The sequence below is a fragment of the Fringilla coelebs genome, assembly GCF_963513975.1.
Source record: "Fringilla coelebs genome assembly, chromosome: 17".
Classification (NCBI taxonomy): domain Eukaryota; kingdom Metazoa; phylum Chordata; class Aves; order Passeriformes; family Fringillidae; genus Fringilla; species Fringilla coelebs.
Window position 1 is genome coordinate 5,059,279 of NC_140043.1, and position 17,365 is coordinate 5,076,643.

Sequence of the window (17,365 nt, forward strand, 5' to 3'; positions counted from 1 at the left end):
GGGGTGCATTCTAAGGGGAATTAATGTTGGTAATGACTGTTTTGTGATCTGGTGGCTGGTGGATTGTTTTATAGGTTCAAGAGTCAGTGGCAAGCTGTTTACCACCTCTGGTGCCTGCAATTAAGGAAGATGCAGGAGGAATGATCCAGAAGCTGATGCAGTTGCTGTTGGAGTCTGATAAATATGCTGAGCGCAAAGGTGCAGCCTATGGTCTGGCAGGCCTGGTGAAAGGCCTGGGCATCCTCTCTCTCAAGCAGCAGGAGATGATGACTACGCTGACCGATGCCATCCAGGACAAGAAGAACTTCCGCCGGCGGGAGGGTAAGGGACAGGAGCTTTTCCCTCCACATAGTCATCACTTCTCTTGTACCTACTACCACTGTGGTCAGGTGAAGTTCCTGCACCCCTGTGTTTGTTTTAGCTACATTTATTTTACTAAAGTTCGGCGAGAAAGAAATGGGAAGTATCTCTTGTGAGGCCGTTGGTTGTGTATAGTGTCCCAAAATTGCTCGATTCACCTTGTGGTGGAAGGATTTCTAGTCCTAGACTATATGGATGTGCCCCCCTCTCCTGTTTCCAAAGGCAGGTATTGCTGGGGGAGAGCTCCTTTTCTGAGGCCACAGATCCCTACTACAGCACAAGCCACAAGGGCAAAAAAGCAAGAGACTTTCAGCTGTGAGATTTCAGTGCGTTTGGAACAATATTTGGCAAATTGTATCTTCTTTTCCCATCCTCCTTAAATGAAGTTGTATTTTCCTCTGACTGTCCTTTTTGGGTTTTTAGGGGCTCTGTTTGCCTTCGAGATGCTCTGCAGCATGCTTGGGAAGCTGTTTGAGCCCTATGTGGTTCATGTGCTGCCTCACCTGCTGCTTTGTTTTGGAGATGGGAACCAGTATGTGCGAGAGGTAAGGTGCTTGAAATTTTTGCTATCACAGAATGTTAAAAAACCCAAGTGGAATGGATATGGATGCAAATCCTGTTTGTAACAAGGCAAATAGAGAAGGTGACCTATCCCTTGAAATACCAGTAATAACAATTTGATCTTCTTAGTAACTGAAAGCATCTGATTTCATTGGCCATTAATTGGGAACTACTTAGCCAGCTGCATCATTGTAGTGAGACACTATTTATATGAAGGCTTTGTTCCCAGAGAGTCTCAGAGGAAGGAAAACAGTGTTGTGTCACAGTTTGTAAGTGTTCTCTTCTCCTTGGAGGCTGCAGATGACTGTGCCAAAGCTGTAATGAGCAATCTGAGTACTCATGGGGTGAAGCTGGTTTTGCCATCACTTCTTGCGGCACTAGAAGAGGAATCTTGGAGAACTAAAGCTGGTATGGACCAATATGCACCTGACATGACTGAGAGTGACCCTCAGTTCCCTTTGCTGTCATCCCCCTTGTGTATTCCTTCATCCCTACACATGGCCATGATGGTTTATTGTCTTATGAGGGACTGTGGAACTTCTCCAGCTTTTTACAGCTGAGTTCCCTGACACATTCGAGTAACCTCTTTCCCCCTGGCATATTCAAGGGACAGTTTGTATCCCGTATCTATAGCTGTACTTCAGAACTTGGAATTTCCTTAACATATTTCTTCTCCCTTGTACAAAAGAAAAGTATTTTTTGGTGTCTTTAGGTGGCATAGAGTAACTAACAATGCATTTCAGCGTTTCTTTGTGTTCTCTGACTGGTGGATTTGAGTTTGAAGTAAATGTGATCATCATCTCATATCAGTTCTTAATACTGTATTTTGTCTATTCTTTTGTCTTTTTTTTTTCTTGGTGTACTTTCTTCACAGGCTCAGTGGAATTGCTGGGGGCTATGGCATACTGTGCTCCCAAACAGCTCTCCTCCTGCTTACCCAACATCGTGCCCAAACTCACTGAAGTGCTAACGGATTCCCATGTGAAGGTGCAGAATGCAGGGCAGCAGGCTCTTAGGCAGATTGGGTCTGTCATCAGGAATCCAGAGATCCTGGGTAAGACCTGTCTGTGCATCTCCAATGTCCTGATGTGACTGTGGTTTATAATAGCAAGGTTTTTGTTCACGATATTTAGGATTAAATGCAAATTCATATAGAAATGAAACTAATCCTGCAGAAGTAAAACATGAAAGCTTAACAGCAGCTGTCTGCTTCCAGGCTTTTTAAATGTTCCTGTCCATTTTTTCATCTGATGTTAATAGAGTTTCTCTTGTCCTTGTGCTGCTTCTTGCCTAGAACACCCCATGAGAGCACACCAGCCCATCCTGGCACGTTTTTGGTTTATGTACAAATAAAGTCTTTTTCTCTCCTTTTTAAAAACATTCAGCAATTGCTCCAGTTCTGTTGGATGCTCTTACTGACCCCTCCAGGAAGACTCAGAAGTGTTTGCAGACGCTACTGGATACCAAATTTGTCCATTTTATTGATGCTCCATCGTTAGCCCTGATCATGCCAATTGTTCAGAGAGCTTTCCAGGATCGTTCCACAGACACCAGGAAAATGGCTGCCCAGATCATTGGGAACATGTACTCCCTGACTGACCAGAAGGTACAGTGCTAAAAAAGCCCTCTAACTATATTCTAACTGATCACTGTGACAAGCAACCAGAGACCATTTATTTGGCTTGGAGATTTTGCTGTTAAGACAGAAAATGCTAGCATGTATGCAAGCTTCTTAATTAAATGTATGTAAATGAGCAGATGACTATGAGGATAGTGACAGTTCTGAGGTCCTTAAGACTGTCAGCTTTGGTCATTAGTTATTACCATTTATCTCTGCAAAAAGGTCTTGTTATTTTTTTTACCATATGAGAAATGCCTTAACAAACAAACAAGTGAAACACAGATCAGCTGCTAACAAATGGATTCAGGGTTTGTTTGAAAAGTATTTTTAGGACCTGACTGTAGGCTAAAGATCTGTGTTTAATTTTTGTGCTGATAATCTCTACATTTAAACCTTGTGTAAATGTTAAGAGTGTTGGATTTTCCTAAGACACAAACTGCTGGGTTGTGTGTGAGCATTAAAAAGGTTTTGAGTGATCTGCACAGAACTGGTGTTCCTTGGACTTGCAGAATAATTCACTATGCTTGTCTGCAGTATTATGAGAGCAGCTAATTAAACTCTCAGGATATTAAGGATATTTGCTAATTATAAGGGATGAATGTCCTTTACATGAAGGTGACTGTGTTTTCTCTCATTTTGAATCTGGTTCTGACTTTTGGGCCTCTTTGTTTTAGGATCTGGCTCCGTACCTACCCAGTGTGACCCCCGGACTGAAGGCCTCTCTGTTGGATCCTGTACCTGAAGTAAGTCTTTGTACAAACACAGTTTGTCTTACAGTGCATTAGGTTAAATATTTTCCTAATCAGTCTGGCACATCTGTAGCACCTTGGACTGGACCTTTTGCAGATCTCTGTTTCTTTTGTCTGTTAGGTGCGCACAGTGTCTGCGAAGGCCCTGGGGGCCATGGTGAAGGGTATGGGAGAGTCGTGCTTTGAGGATTTGTTGCCGTGGCTGATGGAGACACTGACATATGAGCAGAGCTCAGTGGATCGCTCTGGTGCTGCTCAAGGTGGGGACAGCTGTGTGTGAGCACTGAGCTCAGGCCTTCTCAAATTAAGTCAGATTAGCTGCTTGTTTCCTGTGTGTATCAGCTCTTGTCCCTGCTTTTTCCCCCCAGGTCTGGCTGAGGTTATGGCTGGTTTGGGGGTAGAAAAGCTGGAGAAACTTATGCCAGAAATTGTAGCAACTGCCAGTAAAGTAGATATTGCTCCACATGTACGAGATGGTTATATCATGATGTTCAACTACCTGCCAATTACCTTTGGAGACAAGTTCACTCCCTATGTTGGCCCCATCATTCCTTGTATCCTTAAGGTATGTAGCAAAAGTGAAGAATTTTATTTATCACAGAATCAAAATAAGCCTCCAGAGTATTTTAAGTAAAATTTTAGATAATTGTGGGATGTGTAGATACTTGTCCAGCTTGGCTGGACTACTAGAAAAAAAGGGAATTGAAATTATAAATTATTTCTCCTTAGTTACTAGCTTGCTGTTTCTTACTTTTGGTCACTAGTCATTTTGTGGAAGTCATCTTTGTGCATTCACAACTCTGTAGTTCATTCGGTTTTCATGGTGGAGAGAGAAAACATTGGTTTGTTTTCCTCCTGTTGCTTTTGTGCATTGTGCTGAAAGGCTGAGTTTTCTGAGCCCCTTTTGTGCCTGTGTGCAGGCCCTGGCAGACGAGAATGAGTTTGTGCGGGACACGGCGCTGCGTGCGGGACAGCGGATCATCAGCATGTACGCCGAGACTGCCATTGCTCTGCTCCTGCCACAGCTCGAGGATGGGCTCTTTGATGACTTGTGGAGGATAAGGTAAGGCAGAACCAGCTAAATCACAAACATTTCCCTTCCTGCTTGAAAAACTTGTGTGATTTAGGCTCTGTGTTTCTCCTCAGAAAAATGCAGAGACCTCCTGTGAAGCAAAAACAAGTGTCTCTTTTTGCTTGTTGATTTGATTAGGATGCCTTACAGCACTTGAGTCTGCAAAGCCCTGCCAGGCTGGATCAGGTTTCCTATTACCTGCAGAGCATTCATGCTGGATTATTAATTCTGGCAGTGACTCTGAAATGCACTACCAAGGCAGTTGATGTGGCAATATTTAGCCCTTGTGTACTGTTTTTCATTTCTCCAAATGCTGAGCAAGTTATTGTTCTCCTGTGTATGGAGATGTGCAGTGGGGCACTCACAGCCAATAGCAGTTACTCAAAAATCAGCTGCACTAAATGATTTGTGCCAGCTGAGTGCTGCTAAGTACTCTTGCCCCAGGTGAATGTCATTTGCTTTAGACAGATGCAGACAATGTCTTGTTCCTTTTTAGAGTCAAGGCTATTCTTGGATTCATTGCTTTGATTTGAAAATTCTCTCAGCCCTTCCAGTTTGGAATTCACTCCTTCCCTTTCTCTTTATCATGCTGCTTTCAGCCATGTCGGCAGACTGACTTAACACATCAGCCCATGCAGTATTTCAGTGCAGACCCAGCTGTGCTTCACATTTGGCTCCAGTCTGTACCTGACATCCTGTCAGAATTGGACAGGTACTGCCTGAGCACCCTGTTTGTAACACTTGACTTGCTCCTGTTGCCAGGTTTAGCTCAGTTCAGCTCCTTGGAGATCTCCTATTCCATATCTCAGGAGTCACTGGAAAAATGACCACAGAAACTGCCTCAGAGGATGACAACTTTGGAACAGCCCAGTCAAACAAGGTAAAGCCATTCTTGCCTGTTGTGCCTTTATTTTTTTCAAATTCTCCTATTTTGAATCAGCTTGGATAGCCTGCTGTAAAGACATGTTGAATAATCATGTATTCTGTTCTTTTTATAGATTTCAGGGACAGATAATACAATTGTGTGCTATTTCTTTCCAGGCTATCATTAATGCTTTGGGAGTGGAGAGGAGGAACAGGGTGCTGGCAGGGCTGTACATGGGCCGCTCGGACACGCAGCTGGTGGTGCGCCAGGCCTCCTTACATGTCTGGAAAATTGTTGTCTCAAACACTCCTCGTACGCTGCGGGAAATCCTGCCAACACTCTTTGGGCTTCTGCTGAAATTCCTGGCCAGTACTTGTGCTGATAAACGAACGGTGAGGAATTAAGTTGTGCCTTCCTGATCCTGCAGGTGACTGTAGAAAATAACTCCTGAGGAACTGAGGATAATTCTTCTCTATAAGTAACTCCAAAGCTGTCATCGGTTTAACTGTTCGGAGCATGAGCAGGTCTGAGTTCTCTGCTGAAGGCAACTGAGATTGTGATGACAGTAAAACTATTTTTCAATGGTTATTTGTAATACTGTTTCCATTCCTACACTCTGTCTGCACTATGAACAGTAGCTTATGGTCAAAAGTGAACATTTGCTCACAGTTCACCTTCTAAAGTTTTATAAAAAAGGAAAATAATTAATACACTTTTGGGAACAGGTTGCAGCACGGACATTAGGAGACCTTGTCCGAAAGTTAGGTGAGAAGATCCTCCCTGAAATCATTCCTATCCTGGAAGATGGACTGAGATCAGACAAGAGTGATGAGAGGCAAGGAGTCTGCATTGGTTTGAGTGAGATCATGAAATCAACCAGCAGGGATGCGGTGAGTCACATGTGCCAGGTGGAATTCCCATTTTCCCAGGTATTGATGTTATGGTACAGGTATTGCAGTTGAGACAGAAAAATACAGCTAGTGCTGTATTGTTCTGTGGTCTGAAGTCGGGTCTTGTAACAAACACTGAGTTGCTGCTCAGGCAAATTGTATGAATTTGTGTCAGTCAGTAAATTTAAACATTGCCTTTTACGAGATACAATGCTAGAAATCTTCCACTAGGTAGCCTTAGAGCACTGCAGCTATTTGTGCTGATGGTTCCTGCTTTTCTTCCAATATTATTCCAAGCAAACTGCAGTTTAGTTTCAGTTGTGTAAATTCTGCATTCTTCACTACTTTACTGAGCATCTGTTATGCTTTAGATATTCTGTAATTTTATCTCTTCATCATCCACAGGTGCTGCTTTTCTCCGAGTCCCTGGTTCCTACAGTGAGAAAAGCACTGTGTGACCCTCTGGAAGAAGTTAGAGAGGCTGCAGCCAAAACATTTGAACAGCTGCACTCAACAATTGGCCATCAGGCTCTTGAAGACATCCTGCCCTTCTTGCTGAAGCAGCTGGTGAGCATTGCTCAGCATTAGTCAACAGCCTGATTAATGATGTTGTGGGACAAGTTTTGAATAATTAACTTAAAGGAGCAGGAGGATTGTGGTGGCAGACCTACCAGGGAATGGCAGCAGTATTTTGTCTCCTCCTGGAGTCGTCCTAGCCAGTGGTAGGGAAGATGTTACGGCTTAAGCCTGAGCCTAAAAATTGCTACACCTGGCTCTGCGATGGAATTGCCACTGTCATCCGATGAAGTTGCTTGGCCACCATGCCTGAAATGGAAAATCTTTCTGATGTGACAGAAGAGCTGGGTTTGGGTTTTTCTAGGTACTATGAGAATATGAGCACATTTTTTAATAGAAGGACTTGGTTTTGTTCCTATGATCGCATGTAAAATTGTCCCTTGAAACAGGGCTTAGCGTAGTGTGTCACAGATCACTTCTCAGGTTTGTCTCTTTCTCTTTCCCTGTAGGATAATGAAGAGACAGCTGACTTTGCTGTGGATGGTCTTAAACAAGTTATGGCTGTCAAGAGCCGTGTGGTGCTGCCTTACTTGGTGCCAAAGGTACATTGGGAAACAAATTTTAAACTTGATATCTCTGCTGTTTCCTCTGCTTGTTGCCAGCTTTCTTTGGACCAATATAGCAAAAAGGAGAGCATAGTCTGAAATTTTCTTCTAGTTTTGTGCTCAAAACGTTGTTATTTGGCTTGTGATGCATAAATATTTCATGCTGTAGAGAAAGAGACTCCTTCTGAAAAAACTTTCTGCTTGTCTCAATTTTTGGTGTTATTTTTTATTTTTGTAGCTGACTACCCCCCCAGTGAACACCCGGGTGCTGGCTTTCCTCTCCTCAGTGGCAGGGGATGCTCTGACACGGCATTTGAGCGTCATCCTGCCTGCCATGATGTCTGCACTCAAAGAGAAGCTGGGCACCAGTGAAGAGCAATTGGCAAGTATCACAGCTCAGCTCTTTGTTGTGACAGGTTGCCTGAAGATAGTGCACCAGGTTTACTTCCCATCCCAGAATCTGTGTTCTCTAGATTCACAGATTGCATGTTTAATTCAGTCCATTAGCTTCTCCAGGATGAGTCTTTTTGCCTGGTGGCATATTGTGAGTCAAAAAACGTATGCTTTCCAAATCTATTTGTATCCATTTAAAAGTCTCCTTGGCCTGCTACAAGATAAAATTCTCAGTTTGCTTATTCCTGGAGAGCTGCCAGAAAGTCTAGTTAACTTTGTATTTATTCTTGGTGTAGAAGACTGAGAGATTAAAGGGCTGCAGGGAGGAAATCTCCTATTTTGCATGCTGCACTCCTCACATACTGCTTTCCAAAACATCTGGTGTTTGGACTCCAGAGAACATCCTGGAGTTGTGACTGTGGACAGACATTTTCATAATCAGTTGGTGAATTAGGAATGAGTGACAGAGTCCTGTTGTCTTTCTGCTGTGGATACCCATTAGATCAGCTTCTAGCCCCAAGTCTGCCTGGAGATCTCTAATGTACCCACAGACGTGCTTGTAATTAGGGCTGTGACGCACAGCATTAAACTACCTAAATCAGGAGAATGTTATCTGACAAGACTCACAGTCTCTCATGGGTGAGTAAGATGGGGCAGACTGAGCTACTCTAATTTTTGTAAATTAGCCCTCCTGCAGCTGCTGAAGCAATCAGCTCAGAGTTTGGTCACTTGTTAAATTTTAGGAATGGGTCATACCATACCTGTGTCTGCACCAGGACTGAGTCAAGCCTTTAATGGTGATGTGAGCAGCTCTTTAATGAGAAACAGTTAGTCAGTAGGGCGTGTTTAGGGTTTATCTAGAGACAATGCTGGGGATAACACGGAGAAAGCTGGGGCTAAATTTGGCTTTGTTCTGTTTGAGAGCTAATGTAACATTAATTTGGACTCTTCAGGAGATGGCAAACTGCCAGTCTGTGATCCTGTCTGTGGAAGATGATGTTGGACAAAGAATTATAACTGAAGATCTGCTAGAAGCTACCCGCAGCCCTGAGCTGGGCATGAGACAGGCAGCAGCTGTCATGTTGAATATCTACTGCTCCAAGACAAAAGCAGACTACACTGGGCATCTCAGGAGCTTGGTTTCAGGCTTGATTCGCCTGTTTAATGACACCAACCCCGTAGTTCTGAATGAAAGCTGGGATGCCCTTAATTCCATCACCAAGGTGAGAGGCAGCTTAAAAAGGTTACAGGAGTAATGCCTGGCCTGAGAAGACTTCACAAAAGATATCTGGATGTCATGTTGCCTGATCTTTGTTTTACCCCTCTCTCCTGCAGAAATTAGACGCTGGGAACCAGCTTGCTCTCATTGAGGACCTGCACAGGGATATCCGGATTGTAGGGAATGAGGCCAAGGGCGAGCATGTGCCAGGATTCTGTATTCCCAAGAAGGTAAAGGATCAGAATGAGTCACAGCCACAATACCCCACCTTTGGGGAGAGCTGATTGATATTATAGCTATTAGAAGCAGTGATTATGTAGGCGTTCCAAACCTGTATATTGAAAGACTTTTTGTGGGTTAGAGCTCTTGAGTAACCCTACAGAAGACCCCTCTTGCAGTGAGGTCTCTGACAATTCTGTTATGCACGTAAGTTATGGTTACTGGATGCTTTTTGTGGGGGAGTAACACTGGACTTCTGTGCCAAATTTCTCTGGTTTAAAAATTCCCTGAACCGCCACCACTTTTCTCATAGCAACTGGCTTAGTAAGGCGGAGAGGCATGAAATCAAACCAAATAAAAGTAGCTCTGTCAATGTGGAATCAGGCAGCTGAAGGTCAACAGGAAATTGAGAGGAACTCTCCAAGTTTGTGCATCTGGTGTATAATAGCAGCAAAAATAAGATACATATTTCTTGCATCTTAGCTTCTAAGCTTTCTTATCTGATTTTCGTGACAGGGAGTGACTTCCATACTTGTGGTGCTGCGGGAAGGTGTTTTAACTGGTAATCCAGAACAGAAGGAGGAGGCAGCAAAAGCCTTAGGGCTGGTTATAAAGCTGACTTCTGCTGAAGCTCTCAAACCATCTGTGGTGAGCATCACTGGGCCACTCATTCGAATCTTGGGAGATCGGTTCAGCTGGAATGTCAAGGTGGCTCTGCTTGAAACATTAAGCCTTCTTTTAGCTAAGGTAAGATTCAAAGTATTGGACTGTGGTTTGTGAACATTTTCCATGGCAACCTTCAGAAGTACCTGCTGCTGTTGATGTAAATACAGCTGGGATGCCTGCTGCTGTGGATTTGAGATGTAGGAATAGCACTGTAACTGGATTGCATTCTTCCAGCAGCTTCTGGCCTACAAAGAAAGCCCCCAGTGCTGAAACACTGGGCTTCTTAGAAACATTGATAAATGCTGATCCCACTTTCAAGTGATTAAAACCCACCATGAAATTAATCTCTCCTGTATCCACCATTTAATGTATTTTAAAGTGCAATGATCTTATGTATCTGAACAGAGCTGCGCTTCTATTCAGTGCTCTGAGTACCTGATAGTGTAAAATTTCTCAGTGCTACCATTGTATTTCAGTGTGAAGAAAAGATGATTAAATTGGAAAAGGTCAAAGGTTTTGTGGTAAATTGTTGTTTCATGTTTTTCCTATTTTAGTAGCGCGTTAGATTTAACGAGGGTTCTCTGATAACAAACTGCTGTAGAAGAGGTTTTCAGGCTTTGCTCTCTAGCTCTTTAATACTTGATCCCACCACTTTTCCCTTCTTCCACTCTGGAATAGGTTGAGATTGCTCTGAAACCGTTTTTGCCCCAGTTGCAAACAACGTTCACCAAAGCTCTGCAAGACTCAAACCGTGCTGTTCGCCTTAAAGCTGCCGATGCTCTTGGGAAACTCATTGTCATCCATGTCAAAGTGGATCCTCTCTTCACAGAGCTCCTGAATGGAATTCGTTCCAGCGACGACTCTGCCATCAGGTGAGCTGCAGCTGACAGCTCAGACCTTCCTGCTTACTGAGGTTGAAAGAAAGAGTTGGGATGAATGAACAAAACCTCAATTAGAGTAAGATGCATGTATTAATGAAAGCAGTGGAATGTAAACCAGGAATGGGGGTGATGGGGCCTTCCTGTGTCAGAAGGTGAGCTGTGAGAGTATTTAGGGGAAAGAGTGCTTAGGGTCTGCCCAGTTCTCCTCTCCTGCACATGCCCAAGCAGCCCACTTTCAGATAAAAGGCAGTATTGACTGTCAGTCTGACCTGAAGTAAAGCAGCTGTTCTTGTATCAGCCGGCCCAGATCCCTAAGATAGGAACTTCCTGACATGATAATTTTTTTAATGTTTGAACAAACAGAAAATATCTGTGTTGTGTTAGATAGAAACATGGAAGTACTGCCTAGGATGGATTCACCAGCAGTACAGAGAGGGGATCACTCTCCCAAACTGTAAGGCATCTCAGTGTAATTGCTGTGCAAGGATCTACAGGTATCCAGAGCAAATTTCTCTTGGAGGGTGGGGGAGAGGCAGTCTGACTATAGAATGTGGTCTCTTCCAGGGACACGATGCTGCAAGCGCTGCGGTTTGTCACACGAGGAGCTGGTGCTAAAGTGGATGCTGCAATTAGGAAGAATATTAGCACAGTGCTGCTGGGGATGCTGGGACATGATGAGGTACTGCTTCTGCCACCTGCAAAGGTCCCCTGCTGCAGACAGTCTTGTTCTTACATTTAAAATCTGAACAGAATCACTATGTAAAATAACTTCTGGGAAAATTACTGATGATGTAGTCACAGTCAAGAACTGGAGATTCCTGCCCAGTCCCTGGTAACTTTGAAAAGCCTCCAGTTTAATGTCTCCTTGGCAACTGCATATGTGGGTTTGACCTGCAGCTCCTCACTAACAGGTTTCAGGTAGCTCTGCAGTCAGGATTTACTTTTTATCTTGGAGAAAGCCTGCAGTGCTTTCACTTTATGCATGGTAGCCTCTCAGGTAAGGTTTATCATTCCAGAGAAATGAGAAATTTTTCAGATAATGACAGATTTTTCTCCAATGAGAGAAGCTCTCCAAATTTAATATAGGGTCTTCTGTTTATAGCAGATAGCAATGGTAACATGAAGGAGATTAAATTAATCATCTAATAATTTATTTTTTATGTCAGTCTCTGTAACAGACATGATACTGTTGACATGCTAGAAATAGAAATAGAAATAAATTTGGGGGATAAGTAGACAGTAATGAAATGGTCACATAAGGAAGCCAAAACAGCAAAAGCTTGGAATGTTAAATGAAGAGTAGTAAGAGTTTATCAAGTAAACCAGCTCATGCTGAGATTGCTAGAAATAACACTTATAGTAAGTGAATCTAAAATAAGCTCTTATGAACTATCTTTTAAAACATTGAATTGCATCTTTATGACTTTTCCATTTAACTTAGATAAAATCTGTAATTCTTCAGTCTCTGCTGACTTTTTTGACCTTAGATTTGGTTTTAAGTTCCATTATGTACAAGAAGCAATGTGAACTGAAAGAAATCCTCAGGAGTATGAGTGAAATACTACTATTTATTTTCTCCTGTCGTCTTCTGACGTTTGTTTTTCTGCCTGTCTCTGGGGTGTGTTGATCTCAAGCCATGTTCTGTGTTCTCCCATCCCCTGTCAGGATGCCACCCGCATGGCCTCGGCCGGCTGCCTGGCAGAGCTGTGCGCCTTTCTGTCCGACGACGAGCTCAGCACTGTTCTCTACCAGCACTTACTGGGTAGGTGAAACTCTTTACAGGACTGGAACAGATGCTGAAAGCAGGGAAGATTCCTTCTCAGCCATTGATTCGGGCTAATTTTGTGACTGAATCTCTGCTCTGTATTTTCTTGTGCTTTTCTTTGCTCAAGGCTCTTACTTCGTGCACTCTGGTGCACAGGGAGCACAGGTAACTGGTTGTCAGCTGGGGTTGCCCAGACTTTTTTCCTTGGATTTGTTATCTGATGGCTTGATAAAAGTCCTAGCATGGCTGAGTAATTGCTGTTGCCAACACAAGGACAGTTGGATGTGGCAGGGATGTTCAGGCAGGATGGACAGGAGGGCCATCCCACATTTTGGGAGAGCACTGTAATCTTAGGTTGGCTGATGTTAACTGCAGGCCACATCTGATGGTTTCACATGCTTTTGGAAAATTAACTATTTTGCCTCCAAGTTAGAAAAAACCGTGCATATAGAACCCCCAGTGTTTGAGAGTGTTATGGATTACTCTCCCCTGTGGGCTTAGAAAGGATGTCTCTTGGCTGGTCAAATTATAGATGACGTTTACAAATTTATTAGAGAGTCAAAGCTTGTCTAATTTTGAACCATCAGAAGTATCTGAGTTGAACAAGAAAGTCCCTTGATTGTGTCTGCTTCCCTGCCTGCTCAGGTGGTGTTCTGCCTGGAAAAGGTGTTGCATTTTAGCTGTATGTCTTTTTGGGAGAAATGGAGGAAGCAGGGCATTTCTTTAGATGCTGCTCATTATTTCATTTTATGGCAGTGAATTGATAAAGTGCCAAAAGCCTCTCAGATGAAGAGGAGTAGGTGGCAGGAGCCCTGCCATTGTTCTGTTCTTTCCTCTGCAGCAGATGTCTCTGGCATTGACTGGATGGTGAGGCACGGCCGGAGCCTGGCTCTCTCCGTGGCTGTGAATGTGGCTCCTGGCAAGCTGTGCTCCCCAAAATACTACAACAGTGTCCAGGAGATGATCATCAGCAATGCCACAGCTGACAGGGTGAGTCCTGCCCCACAGAGGGGAGTGCTGTTGGGAGCTCTTGTTGGGTGCAGTTTTGAAAGGTGTAAGAACAGGTTCCTGTATTTCCAAACAGGACAAAAACCTCCAAGTGCCATCTGAAGATTCTCCCTTGGCTATGCAGTTTTTATGGTGAAATTACACAACTGTTCTGGTTCTTTGAGTTCTGATCTCTGGGCAGATGAAGGTTATTTAATCTTTACCTGCAGAGTAGCTTTCATTTGGAGTAAATTACTCTCCTGTTTCCCTAGAGAGTTCTCATTCATAGACCAAGTTTGCAAGAAGTGGAAATTACTCATTTTAGGAGGGAGAGTTTAAATCTGGTGTTGAATGAGTAGCTTGGGGTAGGAATTTTGTGGACTTGGTGGGGCCTTCTGCCTTATTTCTTTTCGCCCATGGTTGCATTGGAATTTTTTCATATTACCCAATACCATTAACCCAATGGTTTTTGATGCTGCTGTTCTTTTGAAAGATGGGTTTAGCCTTCCACAGAAGCTGACAGACCATGAGTTTGGTTTTAAATGCTGTAGTAACACCAATTCTTGTCTTTATGTTGAAGATCCCCATTGCAGTTAGTGGCATCAGAGGGATGGGCTTTCTCATGAAATACCACATGGAAGAGGGAGGCAACCTGCCTCCCAAACTTTCCAGCCTCTTTATTAAGGTAAGAATTTTCATGTTAGCCAACTGCTGGTGTTCTTATGTGATCTGAATCTCTGTTTGACCTAACTCATGGGTGGGTCTATCAAGTCCCTGAAAATCTAGAAATTTCTTTTTGAGGCAGAGTGCAGATAGAATCACTGTTATCAGCCTGCTTTGAAGCTGTGAATACAACACTGCCATCCCTGCTCTAACATGGAAATTTGCTTTTGAGCCTTCTGTGCTGAATCCCAAGTCTGAGTCTTATAAATGCATTTTTCCTTCACAGTAGCAAACAGCTGGCACAGAGGCAGAGAAGAGTGTGAGGAAGCTGTCAGGTTTTTAACATTGCTAAAGGTCAAACAGCCTTTGCTAGAAATGTATCAAATACCAAAACTCCCCTGACCTGAGAACATTGAAATCTTTTTTCAGTTCATTTCAAATATTTAAATATTTTTCTTCAAAATTCCTTTATTGGTTTTTTGTTTCTTTTGGTGTGTGGCTGGGGTTTTTTGATTTCTTTAGTTGTCTGCCCTCCCCAATCCCCACCATACACGCGAGTATCCCTCTTGGTAGACAAGGATAGATAGAGAGGGGTGATGCTGTACCATGTTACATTTTCAGGTTTTACATTTCTTTGCAATTTACTTGAAAAACTATCAAACATACCAAGTTGACATGATACAGCCAACATTCTTCAAAGCAGACTTTTTGTTTGAAGTCCAACTTTTCTATGTTAATATAATAGTATTGTGTTAAAATATAAAATACCACAGTTGCCACAAAACCTTTATCACCATATTAATAATGCACCTGACATTCAGACATTAGCTTTCATGTTTTAAATGGGTTAAGGTTAAAATACAAAACTCTCATTCTTTGAATTTTGAAATTAAATTCACTATTAAAATGCACCCAGTATTCCAACCAGAGACTGGCTTGGCTGTTGTTGCTGAGTGAGTATGTTGTAGAGGGGCTGACACTATCAGCTTTTCTGCACTTAGTGTTCATTGTCATTTCCTGAGACAGTTGAGATGAACATGTGATACTGTCACCAACTACATATTTAGAAATTTTCTGTTGAAAAGTTGTCATGTTTTCAAGGTTTGACCTTCTCTTACAGTTTAGTCAGACTTAATTGGTAACAAGTGTGTATCTTGTGTACCTGTGAGTTGAAAACTGTCTGCAGTTTTAAATACTAAAATTAGAAAAAAAATTAAGAACTGCTTTAAAGATGTGTCCATATATCTGAATGGAAGTTTATCTTTGTCTCCTTCAGTGTCTTCAGAACTCATCCAGTGACATAAAGTTAGTTGCAGAAAAGATGATTTGGTGGGCAAATAAAAGCCATCTTCCCCCATTGGATACTCAGACAATTAAGCCAATTCTCAAAGCACTTCTGGACAACACAAAAGATAAAAACACCAGTGTAAGAGCCTACAGTGACCAGGCTATTGTCAACCTTCTGAAGATGAGAGCGGGTGAAGAAGTGCTTGAGGTATGAGACATATAAAAAAAAACATAATTGTTGGTAGTAAGGCTGTGTCACCTCATTCTGCATTTCTCTGTGAGATGCCTGCAGCCTCAGAATGTGCTGGAAGTCTCTTATGAAATAGATGAAGTGGGACAGTCCCATTTTCTTTTATATCTTCAGCAGCATGCTAAGCTCTGAAGAAATCAGCAGCACCTGTTCTGTACAACCTTACAGGGCAGCATTAGTAGAATTGAGGCATTAACACACCCCCTTTTAAGCCTTGCCTGTGCTGAGTTCTGTCAGCTGGCACTGATAATTCATTGCTTTGGTCACCTGGATGGTCACAGTGGTGTTAGGAAGTATTTAGGATAGACCACTTTATACATCCATTTCCAGACCTGTTTTTTAATTCTGACCTGCCTTTGAATAGTTCTCATGTCTGGAATTGTAAAACCAGGTGGAGATTTTTGGGATGTTTGAAAGATTTTAGTTGATACAGCGTGTAAGGCACTTTCACTCACTCTGATTTTGAATGGTGTGTTGTAAGGAGTTGGTAACTGTTGCTGTCTCCCTTCCACAGTCAGTTTCCAAGATTCTGGATGCTGCCAGCCTGGAGCTTCTCAATGAAAGCTGCAGGAGGTCCCTGCGGAAGCTGGCTGGGCAGGCTGACTCTGAGGAACAGATCGATGACACTATCCTGACGTGATAAAGCTCCCGAGGACCAGGAAACACTGAAGCAACCGCTGCATCAGCATTTCAACTCCAACACCTATTATAAATGTTTTCATTTTTGAAAATGTTAATTCTGATGGGATTTCATGAAAAGGACTCCCAGAGAGTATTTTAGTATCAAATATACCAGAATAGCCTTAATTAGACCCACACTAGATGAAAATTTAAAATTTGGTCCCCTTTTTGAAACAGATAATGCGCAAGAGACAGACATACTAACCAGTACTGGTCAGCTGTGGCCAATTGTGAGATGTGGCTAGAGCACATCAGGCTTAATCTCTGGTGACAACTATTTCCTTTTCAGGGTCTGTGCAAAAACTCCACTACTGGAGGTATTGGTTTTTGCACACACCCTGGGAGGCAGGAACAGAACTCAGTGAAAGTTCAGTTGTATTGTTTCTGTGTACTGCTAACTTGCTGCTTGTGACGGTTCTGAAGACTGAAAATCCCTGTAAAACGAAGTATTTAAAATAGCCTTAGAAATCACAGATGCGAAAGGGGGATTAAATGCAGTCTGTTTAGAGAAGGAACATTTAATAAAGGCTCTGACTTTGATCCTTCTGATGTAGACTGTTCTTTTTACAAATTCATTTGTCAACAAACTGTGATTTACTTTTCAGACCTGTTTGTTCTAGGGCATACACTTTGTAGAGTGGACAGTGCTGTGATCTGTGAAAACCTTTTGCAGAACTGAGGCAAGACAGGGTTTAAAGTCAAGCCAGAACTGACATTTAATGAAATTTGTAATTACTCCTGTTAATTTCCAAAGTATTTTTGACTACAGACAGCTTTTTAGTTACCCAACTCACAAAAAGTCCTTTTTATTTATGTCTTCAAAAGCTCCATAAAAACTTGGCTTTAGGTCTTTTGGTCAATGAGTTGTGCTGCTCCAAGAAAGTCCTTTATTTTACCTGGTCACATATATCTCTCTTGGGGGGAAAAAAAAAATCAATTTACTAGTAGATTTGATGTCACTTGATGGAAATACTGAAAATCTTGCAGAATACAAATTTTTAGAAGGCTAAATGAGCTTTACATTTCTTGTAGAGCTATAGGTATGTGAGCCTTACCTATTTTATCAAACTCACAGAAGCTGGTTGCACCTGAGAAGACAGAGCACTAAGATTTGT

General features: G+C 42.5%; 1 protein-coding gene across 2 annotated transcripts in view; it reads left to right on the top strand.

Moving 5' to 3' along the window:
- Positions 1-16,790, top strand: part of GCN1 (GCN1 activator of EIF2AK4) — a 38,449-nt gene extending 21,659 nt beyond the window's left edge. Inside the window, exons 34-58 of one of the 2 annotated variants that reach the window (XM_084217542.1) lie at positions 75-321; positions 784-905; positions 1,215-1,329; positions 1,796-1,975; positions 2,307-2,527; positions 3,217-3,285; positions 3,413-3,551; positions 3,660-3,856; positions 4,212-4,354; positions 5,126-5,243; positions 5,405-5,620; positions 5,954-6,118; positions 6,524-6,685; positions 7,144-7,236; positions 7,478-7,621; positions 8,586-8,855; positions 8,968-9,081; positions 9,587-9,817; positions 10,415-10,608; positions 11,182-11,296; positions 12,283-12,379; positions 13,224-13,372; positions 13,950-14,054; positions 15,309-15,527; positions 16,084-16,790. In XM_084217542.1, the coding sequence (XP_084073668.1) occupies positions 75-321; positions 784-905; positions 1,215-1,329; positions 1,796-1,975; positions 2,307-2,527; positions 3,217-3,285; positions 3,413-3,551; positions 3,660-3,856; positions 4,212-4,354; positions 5,126-5,243; positions 5,405-5,620; positions 5,954-6,118; positions 6,524-6,685; positions 7,144-7,236; positions 7,478-7,621; positions 8,586-8,855; positions 8,968-9,081; positions 9,587-9,817; positions 10,415-10,608; positions 11,182-11,296; positions 12,283-12,379; positions 13,224-13,372; positions 13,950-14,054; positions 15,309-15,527; positions 16,084-16,209 (3,951 nt within the window). In that variant the 3' untranslated portion in view covers positions 16,210-16,790. The remainder of the gene's footprint in view (positions 1-74; positions 322-783; positions 906-1,214; positions 1,330-1,795; positions 1,976-2,306; positions 2,528-3,216; positions 3,286-3,412; positions 3,552-3,659; positions 3,857-4,211; positions 4,355-5,125; positions 5,244-5,404; positions 5,621-5,953; positions 6,119-6,523; positions 6,686-7,143; positions 7,237-7,477; positions 7,622-8,585; positions 8,856-8,967; positions 9,082-9,586; positions 9,818-10,414; positions 10,609-11,181; positions 11,297-12,282; positions 12,380-13,223; positions 13,373-13,949; positions 14,055-15,308; positions 15,528-16,083) is intronic. The other variant, XM_084217543.1, reaches the window with a different exon arrangement.
- The last annotated feature ends 575 nt before the right edge of the window (positions 16,791-17,365 follow it).